Raw genomic sequence first — 22,205 nt, forward strand, 5'->3', positions numbered from 1 at the left:
TTAGTAGGAAAGATGAATACCTCATACTTTAGAACTTAACACTGAATGAAAACATTAATGACACGAACACAATTCCGTATAATGTTTCATTCGGGGTCTGTCAGATATCATGTTCCTGGAACATATATCTATGTGATTAAAATGACAACTCCTTGTCTATGGTCTGTAAAACTTGACCATCATTTAATTCACATACTAACCTTATCGTGGTAATTAGTGTTCCTGCTAATTACCTTGGTCAGTGACTTTTTTAGAGTATATATCATCTATATTATGAAGTTTCACAATTCCAGTCATGAACTCGAAATGATTCATAAATACAATAATACTCAATGCAACAAAATGATATCAATCATCCAATTCATGAACAAAGCTTTATATATAATCAATTATCATATTATTGACTTCTAGATTATTACACTAACAAGGCGTGCTCAAGTATTCATTCATACACATTAAAGTATTCAATTCTGGCAGAGGCGTGCTTAATTGGGATGGAGAGACAGATGATCTTTGGAAAAACGTTCGCTGGAGCAGGAGCAGCAGGTATAGACAGAAAAAATGGAGGCGGAGGCGGAGGTGGGAGAGGGAGGGAGCTTATCAATGGAAAAACGGTGGCGAAGGCGAAGGTGGGAGAGGGAGGTAGAGGTGGAGGTGGGAGAGACGGTGGTGGAAGAGAAAGGTGGAGGCAGAGGTGGGAGAAGGAGGCAAAGGCATAGGTGGGAGAGGGAGGCGGGAGGCAAAGGTAGGAGAGGGAGGTGAGAGAAGAAGATTGAGATGGAAGAGAAAGATGGAGGTGAAAGAAAAAGGGAGAAAGATAAAAGAAATAAAGGTTGTTAGAAATAGTAGTTATAGTTAAAATATAAAGTTAGTTAGTTAAAAAATGAAATTGGGGATGAATATGTAAGGAGAATTATAATAGCCCTTAAATATTTCAATCGAAATCTACACTAGTCAAGTTCCAGTTGATAAACTAGTTTTCATGATTAAGCTATTTTCATATATAAATGGCAGAGATTGTTTATATATATATATATATAGAGAGAGAGAGAGCGTGTGACTAATGTGCATTCGTATGCATATGGCCCGATATTCATACGGTCTAAATTTGAAATTTCAAAATCCAAAACGTCGATCCAAACCGTTCATCTTGTTCTCCATATTAATATGTGATTGGAGACCAAATTTTATATTTTTCTGAATTTTTTTACTATTTATTAAGCCACTTTAAAAATTGCTGATTCAACAGTGACTGCTGATTTTACTGTTTTGTTAAGTCACCGTTGAATTAACAATTTTCAAAGTGGCTTAATAAATAGTAAAAAAATTCAGAAAAAAAATGTAAAATTTGGTCCCCAAGTACATATTAATATGGAGAACAAGATGAATGGTTCGAATCGACGTTTTGAATTTTAAAATTTCAAATTTGAATCGTATGCATATCGGGCCATATGCATATGAATGCACATTAGTCACTCTCTCTCTCTATATATATAAACGATGAATCAAAACTATTTAATATGATATATATACATATCAAAGTCTCTTGAAAAAATAAGTTATATTACTTTTATTATTTTTTCGATTAAAGAAAAAAAAACACCCTTTCACTTTCAAAGTTGGGTAGTTTCGTGCTTTCTTTTTGTTATTTTTCTTTAATATGTAACTTATTTCCTTCATATACATTACTGATATCAATAAAGTATCACAAATGAACAAAAAATTTATATTCTCAACGCAAACTAAATAACGGATATTTTTACAGAGGAAAGGTTCCAACTATATTTAAAAAGTAATTCTTATGAAATCAAATCAAATTAAATCATGAATCCTGCGATTTTGGGTAGCGATTCTGAATTTGTATGGTGCTTTTAAGCATTCATTAGAAAATTTGAACAGATAAACTAGAGGTTTGAAATGTCTTTATTTAATTTTATTTTTGTACTTTCATTATAGACATTTTTTTTCTAATAATTTTTTAATTAATTAAAATAAATATAACCGTAAAATATGATTTATATATATATATTTTTTTTTTTTACATGCAGGTAAAAAAATTAAGATTTTTGAATTTTGATTTTATGAATGAATAATTAAGTTGAAAAATGAATGTTTATAGTTTATAATTTTATATAGAGTGATGTATTTTTATAAGGTGTTGATATTAAATCTGGGAGTAAATGAAAATGGACTATATTAAATCTGATTTTGCATGCTGGGCCAAGACAAGAATTAATAATGGTCGGATGAAATCAATTTAAATGGTCGGATGAAATCGATTTCGGATAAGAGCTTTAATTGGACTCTTTCTTTTACTTTCCTCTCAGGAATCAGGATGAATGAAGGGTACGTACGTGTTGGTACTTGGTAGAGAGAATTAAGAATCTACCACTGATAGCTTCTATCAGTTTAAAAAAAAAAAAGAGAATTAAGAATCTAAGATGGCGGAGGTAGATGTGCCATTATTAATATTGTTGGATAAGAAGGCCAAGGTGTACTACCACAACTGTCCCGGTTGCGTTCAAGACCTCAAAAATGAGCACAGCACAGGGATTCCGTACCGAGAATTTCTCTATGTTTGGCTCATCACGCTTTGCGCTGGTACGTACGTACGGCTCTCTCCTTCTCCTCCTCCTCCTTAGGGCCTGTTCGGCCGACAAATGGGAATGGACGCGGGCACGGGATTTGAACTGAAAAACACTGTTTCCGTGGGAAAAAAAAAATTCAGTTCAACTGAATTTTTTTTTTCCCATGTGAATAGTGAACTTGCCGAACAGGCCCTAATTCTCCTTCTCTCTCTCTCCATTTTTGGGATAGATAAGATAAGATATATAAGATAAGATAACCTTGCGAATCCGTTGGTGGGCAGGGCAGGAGATTCGTATCCTCTCAGGTATTGCAGAGGAATAAATCCTCACTTTACGGGGCAGTATTATCGGGCTTTGAGATTCGTGCCCAGTTAAAAAGAACGGTCCAGATCTAGTAATTGTAAAAGATTCCCTAGATGATTTGAACGGTTATATTTCAAATATTAGAAAGTGTATAGGATATATTTTGAGAAGACAAATTCACAATTATATTTGAGCTGGTTTCTTATCTTAGCAAGTCATTTGAAAACCCGTGATTAATTAGTTATCGAGCTAATGCTTCTAGTTAATTTCATATCTTTCTTTTTCCCAGGCTTGCCAATAGCATCACTGTTTCCCTTCTTATATTTCATGGTATGTACTATGTAGAGCCTCACATGCCTTAATTAAATAATTTTCTCATCTTAATTATATGGTCATGTTGACACAACTTCTTCTTCTTTTTCCTGTAACAGATCAGAGATTTGAAAGTTGCAGAAAGTGAAGAGGATATTGGATTTTATGCTGGCTTTGTTGGTAACTTAATTATGAGCTCCTCTTATTCAAAATTAAATTATTACTTCATAAACTGTGAGCTGGAAACAAGTCAAACCGAGTACTATGCTCAAACACTCTGTTTTAATTTTCTGTATTTAAATTTTCATTCTTGTAGGTGCGTCATTCATGTTTGGAAGAGCACTAACCTCGACTATTTGGGGAATTGTGGCAGACCGGCACGGTAGGAAGCCGGTTATCATCATCAGTATCATAACCGTGTTAGTTAATTACGCTCAACTCCCCCCGCCCCCCAATAATAATAATAAAATGTTTAAAAGATCGATGGAAAAGGATTTGAGCAATTGCGTCTCCTTTTCAATTTTTCAGGATAATATTCAACACCTTGTTTGGTTTGAGTGTGGATTATTGGATGGCTGTTATTACGCGATTCCTTCTCGGTGCTCTCAATGGTTTACTGGGCCCAATCAGGGTGGTATTCCAAAAAAAGTTGTTATATATTCACTATTACGTACACAGTTATTAAATTAACATGTGATTTCTTTCCTTTCCCAGGCCTATTCAATAGAAGTTTGCAATAAGGAACACCAGGCGCTAGCAATATCAATTGTAAAAACACTAAATAAGCTTAATTATATTGTTGTTTGTCATTCAAGGAAGTCGAATATTATTTGAAATTTTGTATTATTCTTTAAAGGTCAGCACAGCATGGGCAATAGGCTTGATAGTAGGTCCTGCAGTTGGGGGCTATTTTTCACAGGTTTTTAACCTTTTTTTTTTGCATGAATAGTTTTCTTTTATTGAATATTAACACTTAATATATATAATATAATATAGCTTAATTTGTAACAGCCTGCCGAGAAGTATCCTAATGTCTTTTCTCAAGAATCCATCTTTGGGAGGTTAACCATTTTTTAGAAACTTTATCTTTTTATTCATCAAATTTTCCTTGATTTACTTACATTTTAATATAATGTTTTCTCTGTATTAATGTTTAATTGTAGGTTTCCCTACTTCTTACCCTGTCTTGTAACAAGCCTATTTGCCGTTGCTGTGTTACTAAGCTGCATATGGCTGCCGGTATGCAAAATTTGAAATTATTCCATAGGACACCCTGATTAACCATTACTCCATCAGATATTTCGCTCATAACCCTAAAGATAAAAAAAATTATTTTATATGCCATTTCATAATACGGAGAGTTATAACATAAATATGTCTCTCTCCTGTTTCTCTAAATGCCTCTACATTGGCCTTAATTAATTGTTCTTTTGGTGTATACCTTGGACAATTTTTCTGCAGTATCATAGTATCAATTCGACATTTTTCTGCAGTGTCATAGTATGTCCAATGTTATTTCATTTTGTATCAGGAGATGAGGTACTTGGACATTTACAGGGGAACAGGGGAACAATAATACACTAATCTGTAAAAAGCTTTATTCTATGCAATTCTTGGAGTAAAGAAAATTCTGCTTTTAACATAACAATATTTATATCCAGGAGACATTGCACAATCATAGAACTGATGGGAAAGTGGAAGCCTTGGAGGCTTCACCAGAAACTAAAGGTAATACAAAAGAATCCGAGGCCTCGCCACCTAAGAAGAGTTTATTGAAGAACTGGCCACTGATGTCATCAATAATTGTCTATTGCATTTTCTCTCTTCATGACATGGCTTATACTGAGGTGATATAGTTCCTTTAATCTGTCATTTGTAATGTTTAACTCCATAATGTATGTGATTGTAAATGCCGTGTGTATGACAGATATTTTCTTTATGGGCTGAAAGTGGCAGAAAATATGGCGGGCTTAGCTTTTCATCTGAAGATGTTGGCCAGGTCCTTGCAATATCAGGTACATGCAGTGAAGTTACCATATTACCCCCGGCACTGGTAATGCTAATGCAATACCTAATTCGCACGGTATCTAGTGAACAGTCCCCAGTGAGCCATGCTAAGAAATTAAAGCCATTGAAAACATCAAAAGCTCAAAACTCAAAAGTAGAAGGGGATGAAAACTTAAAATGGGGAGTTCAACAGATGCATACCTGATACCTCTGAATTAGGAGTATGATGGAAAAACAACTGTCAGACAAACCTCAATTACATGGTAATCATACCCTGAATGGTAAACTTGATTTGTAATATCCACATAACTTTCATGTATGTTGCATGTGCCCATATACTCAAGCACTTGATTGATGCAACCCACTGCAGTTCTATATCTACTTCAAATTTGTAATTTATATCATTTTTTAGGTTTTGCTCTTCTGGTGTACCAGCTATTTATTTACCCTCGACTAGAGAAAATGACGGGGCCCATTATTTCAGCACGCATATGTGCAGTAAAATTTCTTACTCCATTTTTGGTGTTTTTGTTATCTTTTTCTCTGATCCATATAACTCATCAAATTTGCTATTTTTACCTTTTTCAGGTTTTAATCATGCCCTTGCTTTTTGGGTATCCCTTCATGACATACCTATCTGGACCTAGTCTTCGAATTGTTGTCAACTGTGCATCTTTGCTGAAAAATATACTCGCTGTTAGTAGTTAGTACATCTCTACAGAAATTATACAATTTTGTAACTTCCCTGATAACAGGTCAATTTCATGTAAACCCCTGTATATTGAAATTCAACACATCACACCTTGGTAACCACTACCAAGTTTTCAAAAAAAAAAAAAAAAAAATTAAACATATCATGCGACCTACAATTAGTAGTATAAATTGGACAGAGCCAACAAAAAATTTGTGCCATTCCATGCAAATCCCTGTATATTGAAATTGAACATATCATGCAACCTACAATAAGTTGTATGTATTGGACAGAGCCAAATCAATAATTTGTGCCCTTTCTTTTTATAAAAACACCCAAGCATAATCAGTCCTTATTTATTTCCACATAGTAAAAGATTAAAGCTGTGGAGTGTGTGTGATGTTTACCATGTATCTACATACCAACCTAACAATGTATAGGTTCATAACTGAAGCCTTGTGATTTTACTATACTGATTTTTTGAAACTTTGGACAAATCAGGTGACTATAATCACTGCAACATTTATTCTACAAAACAATGCTGTGGTAAGTCCGAAATGGAGCAATATTTTAGTTACCAATTTTCATATTAGTTCTCCTTGATTAAAATATTCTTATACCATTCATACCAAGTAATTAATGAAACAGCCTCAAGACCAAAGGGGAGCAGCAAATGGGATTTCTATGACTGCCATGTCTCTCTTCAAAGCAATCGCGCCAGCTGCAGCTGGTATTATGTGAGTAATCACAACACCCCTATATTGCATTCTTTTAATGATTAAAATAGAATGTAAAAAAGAAAAAACATTTTTGGAACCCCGAAACTTGTGGGGTCACTGAAATCCTTGTTGAAATTTCACCTGACTTGTTGAAATTGTGTTTGTAATCCTTAAAAGTTCGGAGTCTCATGCCTTATTCAGTTTATACTTTATATACCTTGGTTAATAATCCACAGATCCATTTTTATCTGAGGAACTGTTAAACCATAAAATTGTGTACAGACTTACTCCATTCTTATCTTCACGGAGTAAATAATTGTGTTTTCCCCTAACATTTTTTAGAGCAGCACTTTATCCATCACTCTCCCCCTGATGATTTTTACCCTTGACCCTTATTGTCATAGCTAAAAAAAGGGAAAAAAAGGTCAGAACAAAACTTGCAATATACCCACTAAAATATTACAATTAAGATGTTTAGCATAATGATTGAGAAGCAACAGCATGTTTAAGAATTTTGCTATTTTTATTAATTACATATTTTCTTTACTCCACTGACATAATACATGCAGATTCTCATGGGCACAAAAGCGTCAGCATGCTTTCTTCTTTCCAGGTTCTTATCAATTCTATACTTACTTTATTATTTTACATGTTTAGTTGGCGATACATGGTTCTTCTAAGGACTTAAAATTGGAAATGTAATGGAAAAACAATCCTTGATAGAACAATTTGGGGCTAGAGCCAATCAATGTATGTCGCAAGACAAGGCAAATAAAAAAATAAAAAAAGAAAGAAAGAAAGGAGATCAAACATTTCTGACGTTTTTAGCAAATATGCAGGTGATCACATGGTGTTCTTTATTTTGAATATGGTGGAGTTGGTAGGGCTTGTTATGACATTCAAACCCTTTTTGTGGGTTCCTGATGAGTAAGCTGAGCTCTTTATTTAGAGAAGCATACTAGATGTTCATAAAGGCTAAAGCCTGTGCTTCTTGTTTTTTTGCAATTCTTTTGAATAGAAATTTAGTGGAAGAAAAAAAATGTTTGATGGGATTCGTAGTATGTTTGTAATTAGTGGATACTGATTAGTCAATGGAAGGAAGGACTTGAGATTAAAAAAAAAAAAAAGTTTGTAACTTTGGATGGTCATATTTATAGTACTAGCTAGGCTACTAGCTGATCCTTACATTAAATACAATTAATATTAATTAAATAGTACCAAATCTCCTAGATCACAGGGTTCATCCGTCCGTCCATTTATATGCTTGCTCCAATCTTGACGGTCATATATAAAATATGGAAAGTATTTAAGTTTTTAAAAGACAACCCATACTTTAAAATTTAAATATGACCATCCAAATTCCAAATTGAAGCAAGTATGAAATGGATGGACAATTGGACATATATATAGACCGTGTGAGCAGGAGATTCAGTTCCCCTGAGGAAATCCAAACCAATTAATTTTTAAACAGACTTGTCTTTTAAATGTACACAGGCCTTGGGGTAAAAAAGTTACTGTATTTTTAGGTCTACTTTAAAAAAAAAGTGATAAAAATGGTAGTGCAGTACGTTACTCATGATCAGCAATGTTACTTTCACTAGCACTGCACATCTGTATGTCAAATTTTATAAAGATATCTTGGCCACTTTTAAGATTGTGCAATGGATGCTGCATCATAGGTGTAGTAGGTACAAAGCAATTTTTTATATGCTGCTAGCTAGAAGCAGCTGCTTCTGAGTAAAATCATTAAGAAATTAGTAACATCTATAATTAAAAAAAAAAAAAACATTAAGTTTACACTGAGCTCTATGCATTTTTATATAAAGAACTCACATTTAACTCTGGATGACTAATTGATCTACCACAAGTGAAATGAAACCGGGTTCTGGAAACTCTACAGCATGCAGGTACTCTTCTTCATCAAAACTATCCATTGTGAGTGTAACTTGGTAGCTTTCAATTGCTTCCTTTGGATGTCCTTTGGCCACACATGCCTGTAATTGCATAAATTTTAAGCATTCTATGCTAGTATGTAACAAGGCTCAATGAACCACTGCAGTAGTTCTCTCTATAATTCATAGATCCTGAATTGTTATTTCGGTAATAGGATTCACTAATACTTATAAGATCTATTTCAGAACTAACACTAATAAGAAGAGGGTTGCAAATAATAAATTTTGCAGATTTACTGCAGCCTTACTTTGGCCGAAATCCCTAGACGAATAGCAAATAACAATTTGTACTGTACCAGCCAAGCCTTATCTGGTTATGTTATAAGTGATATAGAACAAATAAACATTTCATAGCTTATTAAACTAACCAGATGGTTATTTTCAAGTTCAAAGATAAAAAATCTCCAGTTGTCTGATCTAATGCCATCTATACAAAGATATATGTCCGTCCAGTTGTTATGATGAAATTCCAATCTATTCAACCCAAAGCCCAGTCCAGCTCCAATCGCCTTTACATAAGCCTCCTTAAGGCACCAATACCTACACTGAGTGATGAAACTTTGTTCATAAATTTACCTCAAGCCAAAAATAAGATAACAATTAAGAAAGTATTGTACCTGTAGAACTCTGTCAGCATATTATTTGATGGCCCAGCATGAACAATGTTGTCCCATTCAAAAGGCGTGAAATATGGCATGAAATTATTTAAATATTGGAGCGTTGTTTCCATCTGTGGCTTTGTGATTGAAACAATGTCAAAGCCAACAAGACAAATAGGTTCGCATGCCACACCAACATAATCTCCATGATGTGAAACACTATAGTTGAAGTTTGGATATGATAGTTTCTCCTTATTGTTCTGTTAAATTACATTTTCTCACGAGTTAGTCCCAGAATGACCTCATAATTGTAAATAACACACATTTCTCCAAACAACAACTAAAACCCAACTTTTTATGGGCAATTTGCAAATGACATGAACCAACAAAAGATAGGTTAAGTCATTGGAGAAACGACTAATTTGCCCCTGGTGTTTTAATTACAAGTGAACAAGTCAAAATAACTTTTTAATAGCCAGCACATGCAACCTCAGAAATCAACCTTTTCTAGTATATGGGTCTTAATTGCAGTGAACCCTGCCAAAAAGCAAATATGGAAATATACTCAGTTGTGATTTGTTGAATCCCCTTAAGTTAAGCATATATAAGTGAAGTCATCAACGAATCAAACTTGCAAAACACATTCGTCAGTGAAATAAAGATACATTGAAGCAATCATACCAGGTATGGTTTTCCTTGAGTGGTATGAAGAATAATTATTTTGTGAAATGGAATCCGGAAAACATGAGTGAGAAGGGAGTACTGTAGTAACCGGCTGACAAGTGCTCTTTTCCTATCCTCGAGCTTCACAAACCTATTAATCAGTAGCAAAGATGAGATAGTTTCAGACTGAAACATAGAAACAAGAGAATCCAAAACAAAACATCTCAACCAAATTAATACAGATACTCTTTTCTTTTCTTTTCTTTTGTAAAACTAGTAAGGTCGAAGAGAATTGCTAAAATTCCGACCTTGTGACCTGAGGCTGCTGCTGAGGTGGAAGAAGCGAAAGTAGGGACTGAAAACGGTGCTCCGAAGGATTCCAAGCAGAGATATCGACTAACCACCTTCTCACCGCCTCCATCGCCAATCGCCCATGATCCATTCGCACAATCATAAAATGGTCATCGGATTGGAACCGGGCCGAGATACAATTTGGGCCGGGCTTCCTGATTGCAACCTCCAGAGTCCAGACTTAATTAATTGTATGATTTCTGAATAGGCTTGCCAATTGACACAGAGTCACAGAGATCAGTACGTGGTGTTTGATTGCATCAGAATCAGAAGTACTGAGTAAGGGCTTCCATGTGTATAGTATAGTATAGCTGACAAGGCACAAGGGTATAGTATGTGGTGCTCATGATCTCCTCCGTAGTCCGTACTGTACCAGCCTAGCGTAGCGTACCAGATTCCTGCAGCAGGCAATATCTAATTATCTATTGTAGATAGGAAATTTGTTTTGAGATTCGTTCCTAAGTAAAAAAAACGGTCTAAATTTAATAATTCTTCCATTCTCAAATATCTGAGGATCCGAATTCATCCCATTAATAATTATTTCGCTAGTTTTTTTTCACGCTGAATTTTTGAAAGACGTGTAGAGGAAGAGACAGATAATAAAAACAATGATCCAAGTAAACTCAATTAATTTCCCCAGCAATCAGCATTTGTACGAATCAGCACTCGGTTAGAATTAGATAATTGATCATTATCAAGTGACTCAATTATCATATTTAAAACCGTAAACTTAGCACAATAACACAAGCTCCGTCCGTCTCTTTTATTTTATTTTAATAAAATAACATCTCAAAATGTCGGAGTTACCGGAACCTTTTAATTAATTCAATTTTGTTGCGTACTTAATTGTCATTCTAATATTATATATTGGAATTTAGAAAGACTAAAGACTTGTTATTGGCCTTCTCATCAACCATTAAGAAAAAAAATCAAAATAAAATACAGTCCTATCATTCTAAACGACTGCATTCTTTAGGTCCTGTTCGGCTGAGTTACTGTTCCAATGAGAAAAAAAAATTCAGTTCAACTGAATTTTTTTTTCTCACGGGAACAGTACTTTTCAGTTCAATTCCTGTGCTCATGTCCATTCTCAATTGGAGGCCGAACAGGTCCCAGTGTGAACTGTGAAGGATGCTTTTTATACGTTTCTACTACAGTTTAGACTTTTTATTATAAAATTGAAGTCTGCTTCGCGTTGTTTCCTTTATTCCTTATAACAATTTTTATTTCAAATGAAGAATTTGTCAAATATAGAAAGGACATTGTACTATTATTTTGTTTGTTAGCTAAATTTTGAGACAGATTTATAAAATAATAATTAGTGATGTTTTTTAATTGAATACAAATTTCTTTCTCCCAGGTTATTTCCCCGTCTATCCTCCGACATTAATTATATGAGGAAGCCACAACTTCCAGCACAAAAAGACAAAATAAAATATGTATCGATCATTAATAATGTGGGGGACCGCTAATTAACTGGAGGGCCACTTATATTTGAAAAACTTTACAATTGATACGCGTAAATATGTATACTTATACACACAAGTATTAACATATAATATAGTAAGTATCCATATGTAAGATGTCAAGTATTTCTTTAAACAATCTTTCTTATCACATACTCATTTTTTACACATTTTTAAAGATGATTTTTTTTCTTACTTCAATGTCGCCCATATTTCTGACAATCTGTGAATTTTTTTGCGAATCTAAAGTCACAGGCGTTTTCTACGTAATTTTCTCTTTCAAATGAGATCTATGATGAAGTGCTTTTGAGTTGTCTGCCGCACAAGTATTCATACCTCGTAGTGCAAGCATTCATACCTCGTAGTGCAAGCATTCATACCTCGTCATGCAAGTATTCATAACTCATCGCGATTTGGATCCAGACTGCATCACCTTCGACTTCCTATCCATCGGCTCCTACCGATCCCCCGGCAACAAGGCAGGTAGGCGATTTATGAATACTTTTCCAACGAGGTATGAATACTTGCTTGACGAAGTATTAATACTTGCACAAAGATGTATGAATACTTGCTCAACGTGGTAGAATACTTACCCGACGAGTATGAAACTACATGACAAGATATAAATACTTATGCGACGGACGACTCGAAAGTATGTCATCATGGATCTCATTTGAAAGAGAAAATTACGTAAAAGACGTTCGTGATATTAGATTCACAAATTTCATCACAGATCGTCAGAAATATTGGCGAGATTGAACGGGGGAAAAAAAAACCCACCTCTAAAAACGTGTAAAAGATGGGTGTGATATGTCCATTTTTAAAAAAATATTTGATATCTTAGGTATGAATACTTGATCTATTATATATTAACACTTGCGTGCATATGTATTCATATTTGCACACGCCAGTTGTAAAATCTATCAAATATTAAGCGGTCCCTCAAGTAGTTAGTAGTCCACCCAGTAAATGAGCGGCCCCTCAACTTAATAATCGATAATGACGCATTTTGTTTTGTCTTTTAGTGTTGGATGTTGTGGTCCCCCTCTTAATTAGTTGTTAACAAAGACATTTATTGACAGAGGAATAAATGAGAGAAATGAATTGGAGGATAGTTAGTTGATCTCTTTTTAATTACTTGTGAAAATGAGGTGAGCATCATGTGAATTAATATATTATGCAATTTTTATGCAGCTTCATTTGAAAATGCAGATAGTCCTAAAGAAATTTATTTGAAAGATGCATCTAAACGAACTCTGATGCGAATGATGATAAAATTAATTATACAGAACTCAAGTTCGTCATTTTTATGAGAATTTAACAAAAATCAAGAAAAACTATATGAATATGCGATCATTATTATAAATTCATAAAAAAAATGTATTATATGTTCATCATTATCTTTATTAAATTATGCAAATATATCCTTTTTCATAATTTTGTAAATTTTTCATATGTCGAACTTTTACAATTCTTTTTAATATTTTTAAATTTCACAATGCTGCTAAATTTCTTAATTACTTAACGAAATTAAACCTGTTGCTGCATTTAGACCCAATTTTTTTTATTAATACCCTAAAAAATAATGAAATTAACAAATAAGCCCTCGTTTTTTTAAATGCTCTGACCGCTCCGGAGAAGGGGGGGGTGCGGTGGCCAACTTTTAGCACCAAACCGCCCCCTTTGGGGCGGTCACCTACCAAAACCATCAGGGGCAGTCAATTATAAAACCTACACTAAATTCATTCCAACAATAAATTGGTTTTTTTCTCTCTCCTGCCCACACAAAATTCATTCCAACATCAGAGCAAAGGCAAAGAGAAAGAGAAAGGTGATTTCGGATGATTTTTTTGGCGACTCCAGGTATTTTTATAATTGTTTTTTTAAATTACTTTTTAAATTGTTAGGAATTGTTATTTAGAATCAACCGATTTCGGTACGATACATGTCAGCGACATGGTCATCCTCGCCGAATTTTCTCACTCGGCACACCGCCATCACGTGAGAACAGGGTATGTGAGCTAGTTGAATTCCTTGGCATTACCGTATTGTTAGCTCACAATATAACAACATACTTGCAAGCCCTCTTCACAAACTCCATAGTGTCATCTGGTCTACGGCTAGTAGGAACGAACTCATTTGGATTTTGCACTTCAAATTATGTACCTGAATTACCCATCACAACCACGGTCATAGCTACACCTTTCTCCCTATGTTTTCTTAGTTTCTCCTCCACCATTGTTGAAAATGTCTGATTTCTCGTCCTTAGTTCATTGGCATTAGAACGCCGTTCCTAAAACTATGTAGTTAACTTGTAGGAGGTTTCCTCTACAATTGCAGTCACATGCAACGTCCGACTTTGCTTGAAGACTGCCTTTAGCGACTCGAATCCGTTAGTGGTCATAATTTCCCAATGGTAACCTCCATCACGGGCTTAAAATATTTTCTCGTCTACTGGTGGCTCTTGGAGATCTTTGGAATTATTTTTGTCCACCTTCATTAAGTAAGCATTTGTGATTTGCCTTTAGCATGTACTATAGAAAAATAAGGAAAAAAAATAATATAAGTAAACACTTGAAATAAAAAAATCATCCATAATATGTAAACACTTGAAATATACGTAACTTTACAAAATCTCTAGACATCTCTTCTACCCTTCTTGGCATTTTTTTTTTTTTGAATCGAAATGACATTTCGATCCCTAATAATTTCAGACCTGCGATATTATATAAGGCAGAATGTTGGGCTACTAAAAGGCAACATGTTCAGAAGATAAGTGTAGCAGAGATACGTATGTTGCGTTGGAGTTGTGGGCATACAAGACGAGACCGCATCAGAAATGATGATATACATGACAGACTAAGGGTAGCACCGATTGAAGAGAAGATCATCCAAAATCGTTTGAGATGGTTTGGACATCTCCAAAGGAGGCCTCCTGAAGCACCAGTGCGTACTGGAATTATAAGGTGTATCGAAAACACAAGGAGAGGCAGAGGTCGGCCACGATTGACATGGGACGAAGCAGTAAAAAGAGACTTGAAGGAGTGGAATATAGCGAAGGAGTCGGCTTCGGACAGGAGCGCGTGGAAGCTAGTGATCCACGTACCAGAACCATGACCTAGTGCTGGTTAGGGATTATTTGGAGATAGTATTATAGGTCTTAGGTCATAGGAGTAGGAAGTTGGAGTCTAGGATGTAAGCTTAGGACTTTGACCTCTACGATTAGGTAGAATATAGTTAATATTAGCATTAGTATTATTACTATCACTTTCACTTTCACTTTTATTTTTATTACTTTTATTTTATGACTACTTTATTATTACTTATCGTTATTGTTTGATTGTGATTGAGTTTCATTTCTAGCCTACCCCAACTCGTTTGGGACTAAAGGCTTGGTTGTTGTTGTTGTTGTTGGTGTAATACCTTGGACTGAGATGCCATTTCAGTCCACTGTTTTTTAGCTGGGACCGAATTACCAATTTGGTCTCATGTGTTTTTTTTCTTTCTTTTCTAGGCCTTTGTTTTGGCTCAGTTTCGGCCCGGAACTCCTAAGTTTCGGCCAGGAATCATCAGTTTAGGATTTTATGTGGCCACGGGTCTGAAAAATGTGAAATCACTAGGGACTGAAATGTCATTTCGGTTCAAAAAAAATTCGGGACCGAAATGACATTTCGGTTCTTATAGTTTTTTGTAAAAAAATGTAATCATGTTAGTTTGATAATTTTTTTTTGTTGTAATTATGGTTTATAAAAAAAATCGTTTATATGCACCGTTAAACTAAGAAATTCCAAAGGCATCGTAGAAGGAAAAAACTTGAGTTGTTTCATCATCTGGGAGACTGTCAGTTCATCTGCGCAGTTGCATCAGATAACAGCCGCTGATTTGAAGCTAGTGGTTTTGATTGAACGGCTCGATCTAATTGAAGTTAGATGATGCAGCAGTGTAGAGGGTAGCTAGAGATTCTGGAGACTGGAGATGTCCGGTTTACCATGTAGTACAGAACTAATTAGTCTAAGTCGACTGTCCCATCATGGAAGCTAGCTAGCTGGACAAATTAATCCAGTTATATATTCCTACAAATTAATTAAGGAAGTGAAAATCACCTCTCAACGAATATATATAATTGACGATCCCAAATTTGAAATTCCCAATGAAACCAAGATTGACATAATTAACTAATTAATGCTTCTGATCAATTCCAGCTAGAGATGACACGGCTAGAATTATTAGTTGTGCTACGTACGAATCTCAAAAACAGACAGTTTAATTATGTTTAAATAAATACCGAATTTCAATCACACAATTAATGGGATAGCTTGGGTGGTTGCCGTTGCTGGTGTTTTAATAGATCTCATTAATTCTATTGAGTATTGAACAAAGTGCAGTACCGTAATTAAATGATACATAATCGATCTATAACGTGGCATTAGAATTCAAACCACATGTTAATTAAGCATTTCAGTTTAATTTCCCATCCAACCAAATATTAGATTTCTTAAGAAGCGCCACGTGTTCTAGATAGAGTTGGATCAGCCGACTGTTTCTCGATCGGACTATATATAATATAATATAATATATCCCTCATTCGATTCCTAGTACTGTGTGATGTAGGGGTCAGTATTATATGTACTTTGAGATTCGTGCACAACGTATTTAAACGGTTGGGATTTTCCATAAAGTCACGCAAAGCTTGAGATATCTCAGAGGATACGAATTCGGTCCCAACTCCCAAATCCCAATCTGGAGTTTTTGTTTCCAGGCTCAACGACAGAATTAAATACTTGGTTGAATTCGATTTTGATTCGTCCCTTGGAGTTCTTTTTTGTTTTTTTTTGTTTCTCGGAACGGAATACTTGAATAGGAAGACTGAAGAGGTATAAATAAAGGATAATATAATATGAAACAGAGGGGAAGTTTATGACGCAGGAGATGATGCAATCGAAATCAAAGAAACAAAGAGAGAGAGAGAGTTCCGTTTCAAATCAAAGAAAGCAAGTCGCTCCTTCTTAGCTCGCTTGAGTCGCTTCGCTCCAACCTAAGTAGGTGGTTCTCTACTTCTCTTCTCCCTCCCATTCGTACCTACGCTTGTAGAGACAGAGAGAGAGAGAGAGAGAGAGAGAGAGAGAGAGAAGATGGCGGAGGGAGATCAGGTGCCATTGTTGGATAAGAGGAAGGTGTACTACGACAACTGTCCCGGTTGCGTCCAAGAGCTAAAAAATGAGCGCAACAGAGGGATTCCGTACCGAGAATTTCTGTATGTTTGGATCGTCACTCTTTGCACTGGTACGTGTCTCTCTCGATCGATTTTGGGATGATCTTATGAACGGTAGTGGTGTACAAAAGTTTTCCCTCCTAATTTTAGTAGCGTAACACTAACACTTTGTTAATTGATGCAAGTAAAATAATAATAATAATAATAATAATAATAATAATAATAGGCAATGGCCAGAATGCCAAGTACCAACCCTGCCTGCACGAAATTAAATCTGGTAAAATTAAGGTTCACATTGTCGCTGTTCAATTCACCACATCTTTAACACTTTTTCATCCATACTTCAATTCAGGCAGAAAGCTCTTTCTGGTTCCTCACCAACTTAATTATTTGAAAACTCATAATTAGTTATTCAGCTAATGCTTCTACTTTCCTATATATCTTTCTTTTTCCAGGTCTTCCAATAGCATCACTGTTTCCTTTCTTATATTTCATGGTATGTACAACATCACACTCTTTAATTAAATAATATTCTCATCCTATGGTCATGTTGACACAACTTTTTTTTTTTTTTCCCTCTAACAGATCAGAGATTTGAAAGTTGCCAAAAGTGAAGAAGATATTGGATTTTATGCTGGCTTTGTTGGTAAGTTTTGAGTAGCTCTTATTCAAAATTTAATTATGACTTGCCTTATTGGAATCAATTTTGTGCTATTGATGATCTGCTTTATTGTTTGACCAACCAGGGAAATTTAGTCAATTGTATAAGAGGAAAAAAAAAACAAAACAAAAAAAAAGCCTGGATAAACTCTAAGCTGGAAACAAGTCAAACGGGAGTACTATGCTAAAACACTCTGTTTTTATGTATTTATATTTTCTTTTCTTTTTTAAAGGTCAGTTGCCGGGACGGCACTGACAATTCTATTAATAAGAAAAAATATTTACAATCGAAGCCAAGTGTATTTAGGTTATCATTCTTGCAGGTGCTTCATTCATGTTTGGAAGAGCACTAACCTCGACTATTTGGGGAATTGTGGCAGACCGACACGGTAGGAAGCCGGTTATCATCATCGGTATCATAGCCGTGTTAGTTACCACCCACACCAAAAAAAGAAAAAAAAAAGAAGTTATTTTAAAAAAAATCAGCAATTGTATCTCTTTTAAATTTTCAGGATAATATTCAACACATTGTTTGGTTTGAGTGTGAATTATTGGATGGCTATTATTACGCGATTCCTTCTTGGCGCTCTCAATGGTTTACTGGGCCCAATCAAGGTGGTCTTCCAAAAAATTATCTCCCAAGTTGTTATATTTTTACTATTACATAGTTATTACATTAACAATTGTTTTCTTTACCAGGCCTATTCAATAGAAGTTTGCAACAAGGAACACCAGGCGCTCGCATTATCACTTGTAAATACACTAAATAAGCTTGTTGAAGTTGTTATGTTTCATTCTTTTCCTATTATTATTTGAATTGTTTTATTTTTAATTAAGGTCAGCACAGCATGGGCAATAGGCTTGATAGTAGGTCCTGCAGTAGGGGGCTATCTTTCACAGGTTAATACCTTTTTTGGCATCAATAATAGTTCAATTTCATTTAATCTTAATTCTCAATAATAACTTCTGTCTGCACTTTGTAACAGCCTGCTGAGAAGTATCCTAATGTCTTTTCTCAGGAATCCATCTTTGGGAGGTTGAACCTTTTAGAAAAACTTATCTTCTTATTATTAAACTTTCCTTGATTTTCTTACATTTAATGTATATTTTCTCTTTATTAATGTTTAATTGTAGGTTCCCCTACTTCTTACCTTGTCTTGCAATAAGCCTATTTGCCGTTGCTGTGTTAATAAGCTGTATATGGATCCCGGTATGGAAAAATTGGAATTAGTTTATAGTACGCCCAGATTAATCATCAGATATATCGTTCATAACCCTAAAGATAAAAAAAATATTTTATATGCCACTCTAAGACATGGAGAGTTATAACTTAAATGTTTCTCTCCTGTTTCTCTAAATGCCCCTAAATTGGCCTTAATCTATTGTTCTTTTGGTGTTTACATTGGACAATTTTTGGACTAAATAGGAAACAATATGTAAATTGGACATTGTGCTGCGGTATGTATATGTATTCCAATGTTATTTCATTTTGTATGGGGATATATAAGGTACTTTTAGACATTTACAGGGGCACAATAGTACATTACCCTGTAAAGCTTTATTCTTTGCAATTCTTGGAGTGAAGAAAAATGTTTTTTTAACATAACAATATTTATATCCAGGAGACATTGCACAATCATAGAACTAATGGGAAAGTGGAAGTCTTAGAGGCTTCACCAGAAACAAAAGGTAATGCAAAAGAAACCGAGGCCTCGCCACCGAAGAAGAGTTTGTTGAAGAACTGGCCACTGATGTCATCAATAATTGTCTATTGCATTTTCTCTCTTCATGACATGGCTTATACTGAGGTGATATAGTTCCTTTAATCTATCATTATGGAATATTTAACTTCGTACTGTATGTGATTTGTAAATGCCGTGTGTATGACAGGTACTTTCTCTATGGGCTGAAAGTGGCAGAAAATATGGTGGGCTTAGCTTTTCATCTGGAGATGTCGGCCAAGTCCTTGCAATATCAGGTACTTGCAGTGAAGTTACAATATTACTCTGGTACTGGTAATGCTAATGCAATACCTGATTGGCACAGTATCTAGTGAAAAGTTCCCAGTGAGCCATGCTAAGAAAATTAAAGCCATTGAAACCATCAAAAGCTCAAAAATCAAAAGTAAAAGAGGTTGAGAACTTAAAATGTGGAGTTCAACAGATGCATACCTCTGAATTAGGAGTATGGTGGAAAAACAATTGTCAGACAAACCTGAATTATATGGTAATCATACCCTGAATGGTAAACTTGATTTGTATCATTTATATAACTTTGATGTGTTTTGCACCCATATACTCAAGCACTTGATTTGATTGATACAACCCAATGCTGTTCTATATCTACTTCAAATTTGTTATTTATCATTTTTTAGGTTTTAGTCTTCTGGTATACCAGCTATTTATTTACCCTCGACTAGAGAAATTGACGGGACCCATTATTTCAGCACGCATATGTGCGGTAAAATTTCTTACTCCATTTTTGGTGGTTTTTGTTATATTTTTCTCTGATCCATATAACTTACAGAACTTGCTATTTTTACTTCTTTTTTTTTCACCCCAGGTTTTAACTTTGCCCTTGCTTTTTGGGTATCCCTTCATGACATACCTATCAGGACCTAGTGCTCGAATTGTTGTCACCTGTGCATCTGTGCTGAAAAGCATACTCTCTGTTAGTACATCTCTACAGAAAATTATACAATTTTGTAACTTCCCTGATAACGGGTCAATTTCATGTAAACCACTGTATATTGAAATTCAACATATCATGCGACCTACAATAAGTTGTATATATTGGACAGAGCCAAATACAAAAATTGTGCCCTTTCTTTTTATAAAAACACCCAAGCATCATTAGTCTCCATTTATTTCCACATAGTGAAAGATAAAAGCTGCGGAATGGGTGGTGTTTACCATGTATCTAGATATCAACGTAATGGTATTTTGGTTCATAACTGAAGCCCTATGATTTTACTATACTGATTTTTTGAAACTTCGAACAAAACAGGTGACTATGATCACTGCCACATTTATTCTACAAAACAATGCTGTGGTAAGTTCGAAATGGAGCAATCTTTTAGTTACCAACTTTCATAATAATTATCCACTTGATTAGAATATTCTTATATCATTCTTACCAAGTAATTAATGAGACAGCCTCAAGACCAAAGGGGAGCAGCAAATGGGATTTCTATGACTGGCATGTCTTTCTTCAAAGCAATTGCACCTGCTGCAGCTGGTATTATGTGAGTAATCATTAACACCCCTATATTGCATTTTTTTTTTAATGATCAAAATAGAAAGAAAAAAAACAATTTGGAGCCCCAAAACTTGTTGGGTCACTGAAACCCTTGTTCCTCTCAAAAAGTCAGCCTTTGCAAATTTTCCCGACTAGTTGAAATTGTGATTCTAATCCTAGAAAGTTTGGAGTCTCATGCCTTGTTCAGTTTATATGCTTTGGTTTAATAATCTACAGATCCATTTTCGGAACTGTTAAACCATAAAATTGAATATACACTTCTCCTTTCTTATATTATGGTGTAAAATAGTTTTGTTTCCCCTAGCTTTTTTTAGAGTATCACTTTATCCATTACTCTCCCCCTGATGATTTTAACCGTTACTGTTATCCCTTAAAAAAGGGGAAAAAAAACAAAAAAAGAAGGTCAAAAGAAAACTTGCAGTATGCCCGGTAAAATATTAAAATTAAGATGTTTACCATAATGATTGAGAAGTAACAGCGCGTTTAGGAATATTGTTATTTTTATTAATTACATATTTTCTTAACTCCACTGACATAATACATGCAGATTCTCATGGGCACAAAAGCGTCAGCATGCTTTCTTCTTTCCAGGTTATTATCAATTCTCTACTCATTTTTTTTGTTTACATGTTCATTGGGTTTCAATGTCTAATTGATGGCTTTGTTTGCAAGTTAGCTATCGGGGGCTAGACTAGAGGTTTCTCCTGGGTAATTTGGGAGATTCTTTTCTTTGCTATTATGTAATTATGTAATTAAAACTTTTTTAATCAATATATTTGTTAGTGGCAAACTTCGCCGCTAACCATCAAAAAATAAAATGTCTAATTGACGGGGTACATAGTTCTTATAAGGGCTTAAAAATTGGATATGTAATGGAAAAACAATCCTTGATAGAACAATTTGGGGCTATATCCGTATCAATGTCATCAGACAAGGCAAATAAAAATAGAGAGATCAAGCAAAATTTTCTAATTTTTCTAGCAAATTTGCAGGTGATCACATGGTGTTCTTTATTTTGAATATGGTGGAGTTCGTAGGGCTTGTTTTGACATTTAAACCATTTTTGTTGGTCCCTGATGAGTAAGTTCTTTCATTTAGAGAAGCATACTAGCTTTGGTGATATGTTCGTATAGGCTTAAGCCTATGCTTCTTGATTTTTTTTTGCAATTCTTTGAATTGAAATTTAGTGGAAGAAAAAGAAAATGTTTGATGGGATTCGTAATTTGTTTGTAATTAGTGGATGCTGTTTAGTCAATAGTCAATGGAAGGACTTGAGATCAAATATTTTGTAATTTAAGTGTAGGGGCATAGTACTAGCTGATCCTTACATTAATTAAAATATTAAATAGTAATGCAGTAAAATTAGTCTTGCAACGAGTTGACTATTGTTTTGATGTAATCATTGCGTTCAATAGCAAGAGGAA

General features: G+C 34.7%; 2 protein-coding genes across 11 annotated transcripts; one reads left to right on the plus strand and one right to left on the minus strand.

Moving 5' to 3' along the window:
* The first annotated feature begins 2,298 nt into the window (after positions 1 to 2,298).
* LOC144547474 (protein ZINC INDUCED FACILITATOR-LIKE 1-like) lies at positions 2,299 to 22,078 on the plus strand. Of its 8 annotated transcripts, none has more exons than XR_013509088.1 (17): positions 2,300 to 2,601; positions 3,181 to 3,221; positions 3,323 to 3,383; positions 3,520 to 3,622; positions 3,732 to 3,834; positions 3,918 to 3,971; positions 4,060 to 4,122; positions 4,215 to 4,264; positions 4,367 to 4,442; positions 4,865 to 5,050; positions 5,131 to 5,218; positions 5,623 to 5,708; positions 5,799 to 5,965; positions 6,403 to 6,447; positions 6,550 to 6,638; positions 7,190 to 7,233; positions 7,460 to 7,672. XR_013509088.1 is itself a non-coding variant. In XM_078296134.1 (17 exons), exons 1-17 carry the CDS (start codon positions 2,442 to 2,444, stop codon positions 7,461 to 7,463), a joined length of 1,371 nt encoding a protein of 456 aa, XP_078152260.1. In that variant the 5' UTR covers positions 2,307 to 2,441; the 3' UTR covers positions 7,464 to 7,672. The 8 variants fall into 8 exon arrangements, 6 of the variants coding, with proteins under 6 accessions (XP_078152260.1, XP_078152256.1, XP_078152258.1 ...); XM_078296134.1 differs by having other exon boundaries at positions 2,307 to 2,601; positions 3,732 to 3,837; positions 5,799 to 5,913; XM_078296130.1 differs by having other exon boundaries at positions 2,312 to 2,601; positions 3,732 to 3,837; positions 5,799 to 5,906.
* Positions 8,303 to 10,285, minus strand: LOC144547477 (uncharacterized). Of its 3 annotated transcripts, none has more exons than XM_078296142.1 (5): positions 10,143 to 10,285; positions 9,853 to 9,985; positions 9,190 to 9,302; positions 8,941 to 9,112; positions 8,303 to 8,614 (listed from the first exon to the last, which is right to left on the minus strand). In XM_078296142.1, exons 1-5 carry the CDS (start codon positions 10,274 to 10,276, stop codon positions 8,456 to 8,458), a joined length of 711 nt encoding a protein of 236 aa, XP_078152268.1. In that variant the 5' UTR covers positions 10,277 to 10,285; the 3' UTR covers positions 8,303 to 8,455. The 3 variants fall into 3 exon arrangements, with proteins under 3 accessions (XP_078152268.1, XP_078152267.1, XP_078152266.1); XM_078296141.1 differs by having other exon boundaries at positions 9,190 to 9,308; XM_078296140.1 differs by having other exon boundaries at positions 9,190 to 9,431.
* Positions 22,079 to 22,205: the final 127 nt, after the last annotated feature.

Source organism: Carex rostrata, chromosome 31 (assembly GCF_964058835.1).
Source record: "Carex rostrata chromosome 31, lpCarRost1.2, whole genome shotgun sequence".
Lineage (NCBI taxonomy): Eukaryota > Viridiplantae > Streptophyta > Magnoliopsida > Poales > Cyperaceae > Carex > Carex rostrata.

Bases quoted from the DNA above. Each gene is read 5' to 3' on its own strand.
- LOC144547474 (XM_078296130.1), top strand. From the start codon at position 2,442: ATGGCGGAGGTAGATGTGCCATTATTAATATTGTTGGATAAGAAGGCC. The intron at 3,838-3,917 runs GTATTCCAAAAA...TTCCTTTCCCAG, and splicing joins TACTGGGCCCAATCAGGGTG to GCCTATTCAATAGAAGTTTG. The intron at 5,219-5,622 runs GTACATGCAGTG...ATCATTTTTTAG, and splicing joins CCAGGTCCTTGCAATATCAG to GTTTTGCTCTTCTGGTGTAC.
- LOC144547477 (XM_078296140.1), bottom strand. From the start codon at position 10,276: ATGGATCATGGGCGATTGGCGATGGAGGCGGTGAGAAGGTGGTTAGTC. The intron at 9,986-10,142 runs GTCGGAATTTTA...ACTGATTAATAG, and splicing joins CAGCAGCCTCAGGTCACAAG to GTTTGTGAAGCTCGAGGATA. The intron at 9,432-9,852 runs GTATGATTGCTT...GTAATTTAACAG, and splicing joins CTCAAGGAAAACCATACCTG to AACAATAAGGAGAAACTATC.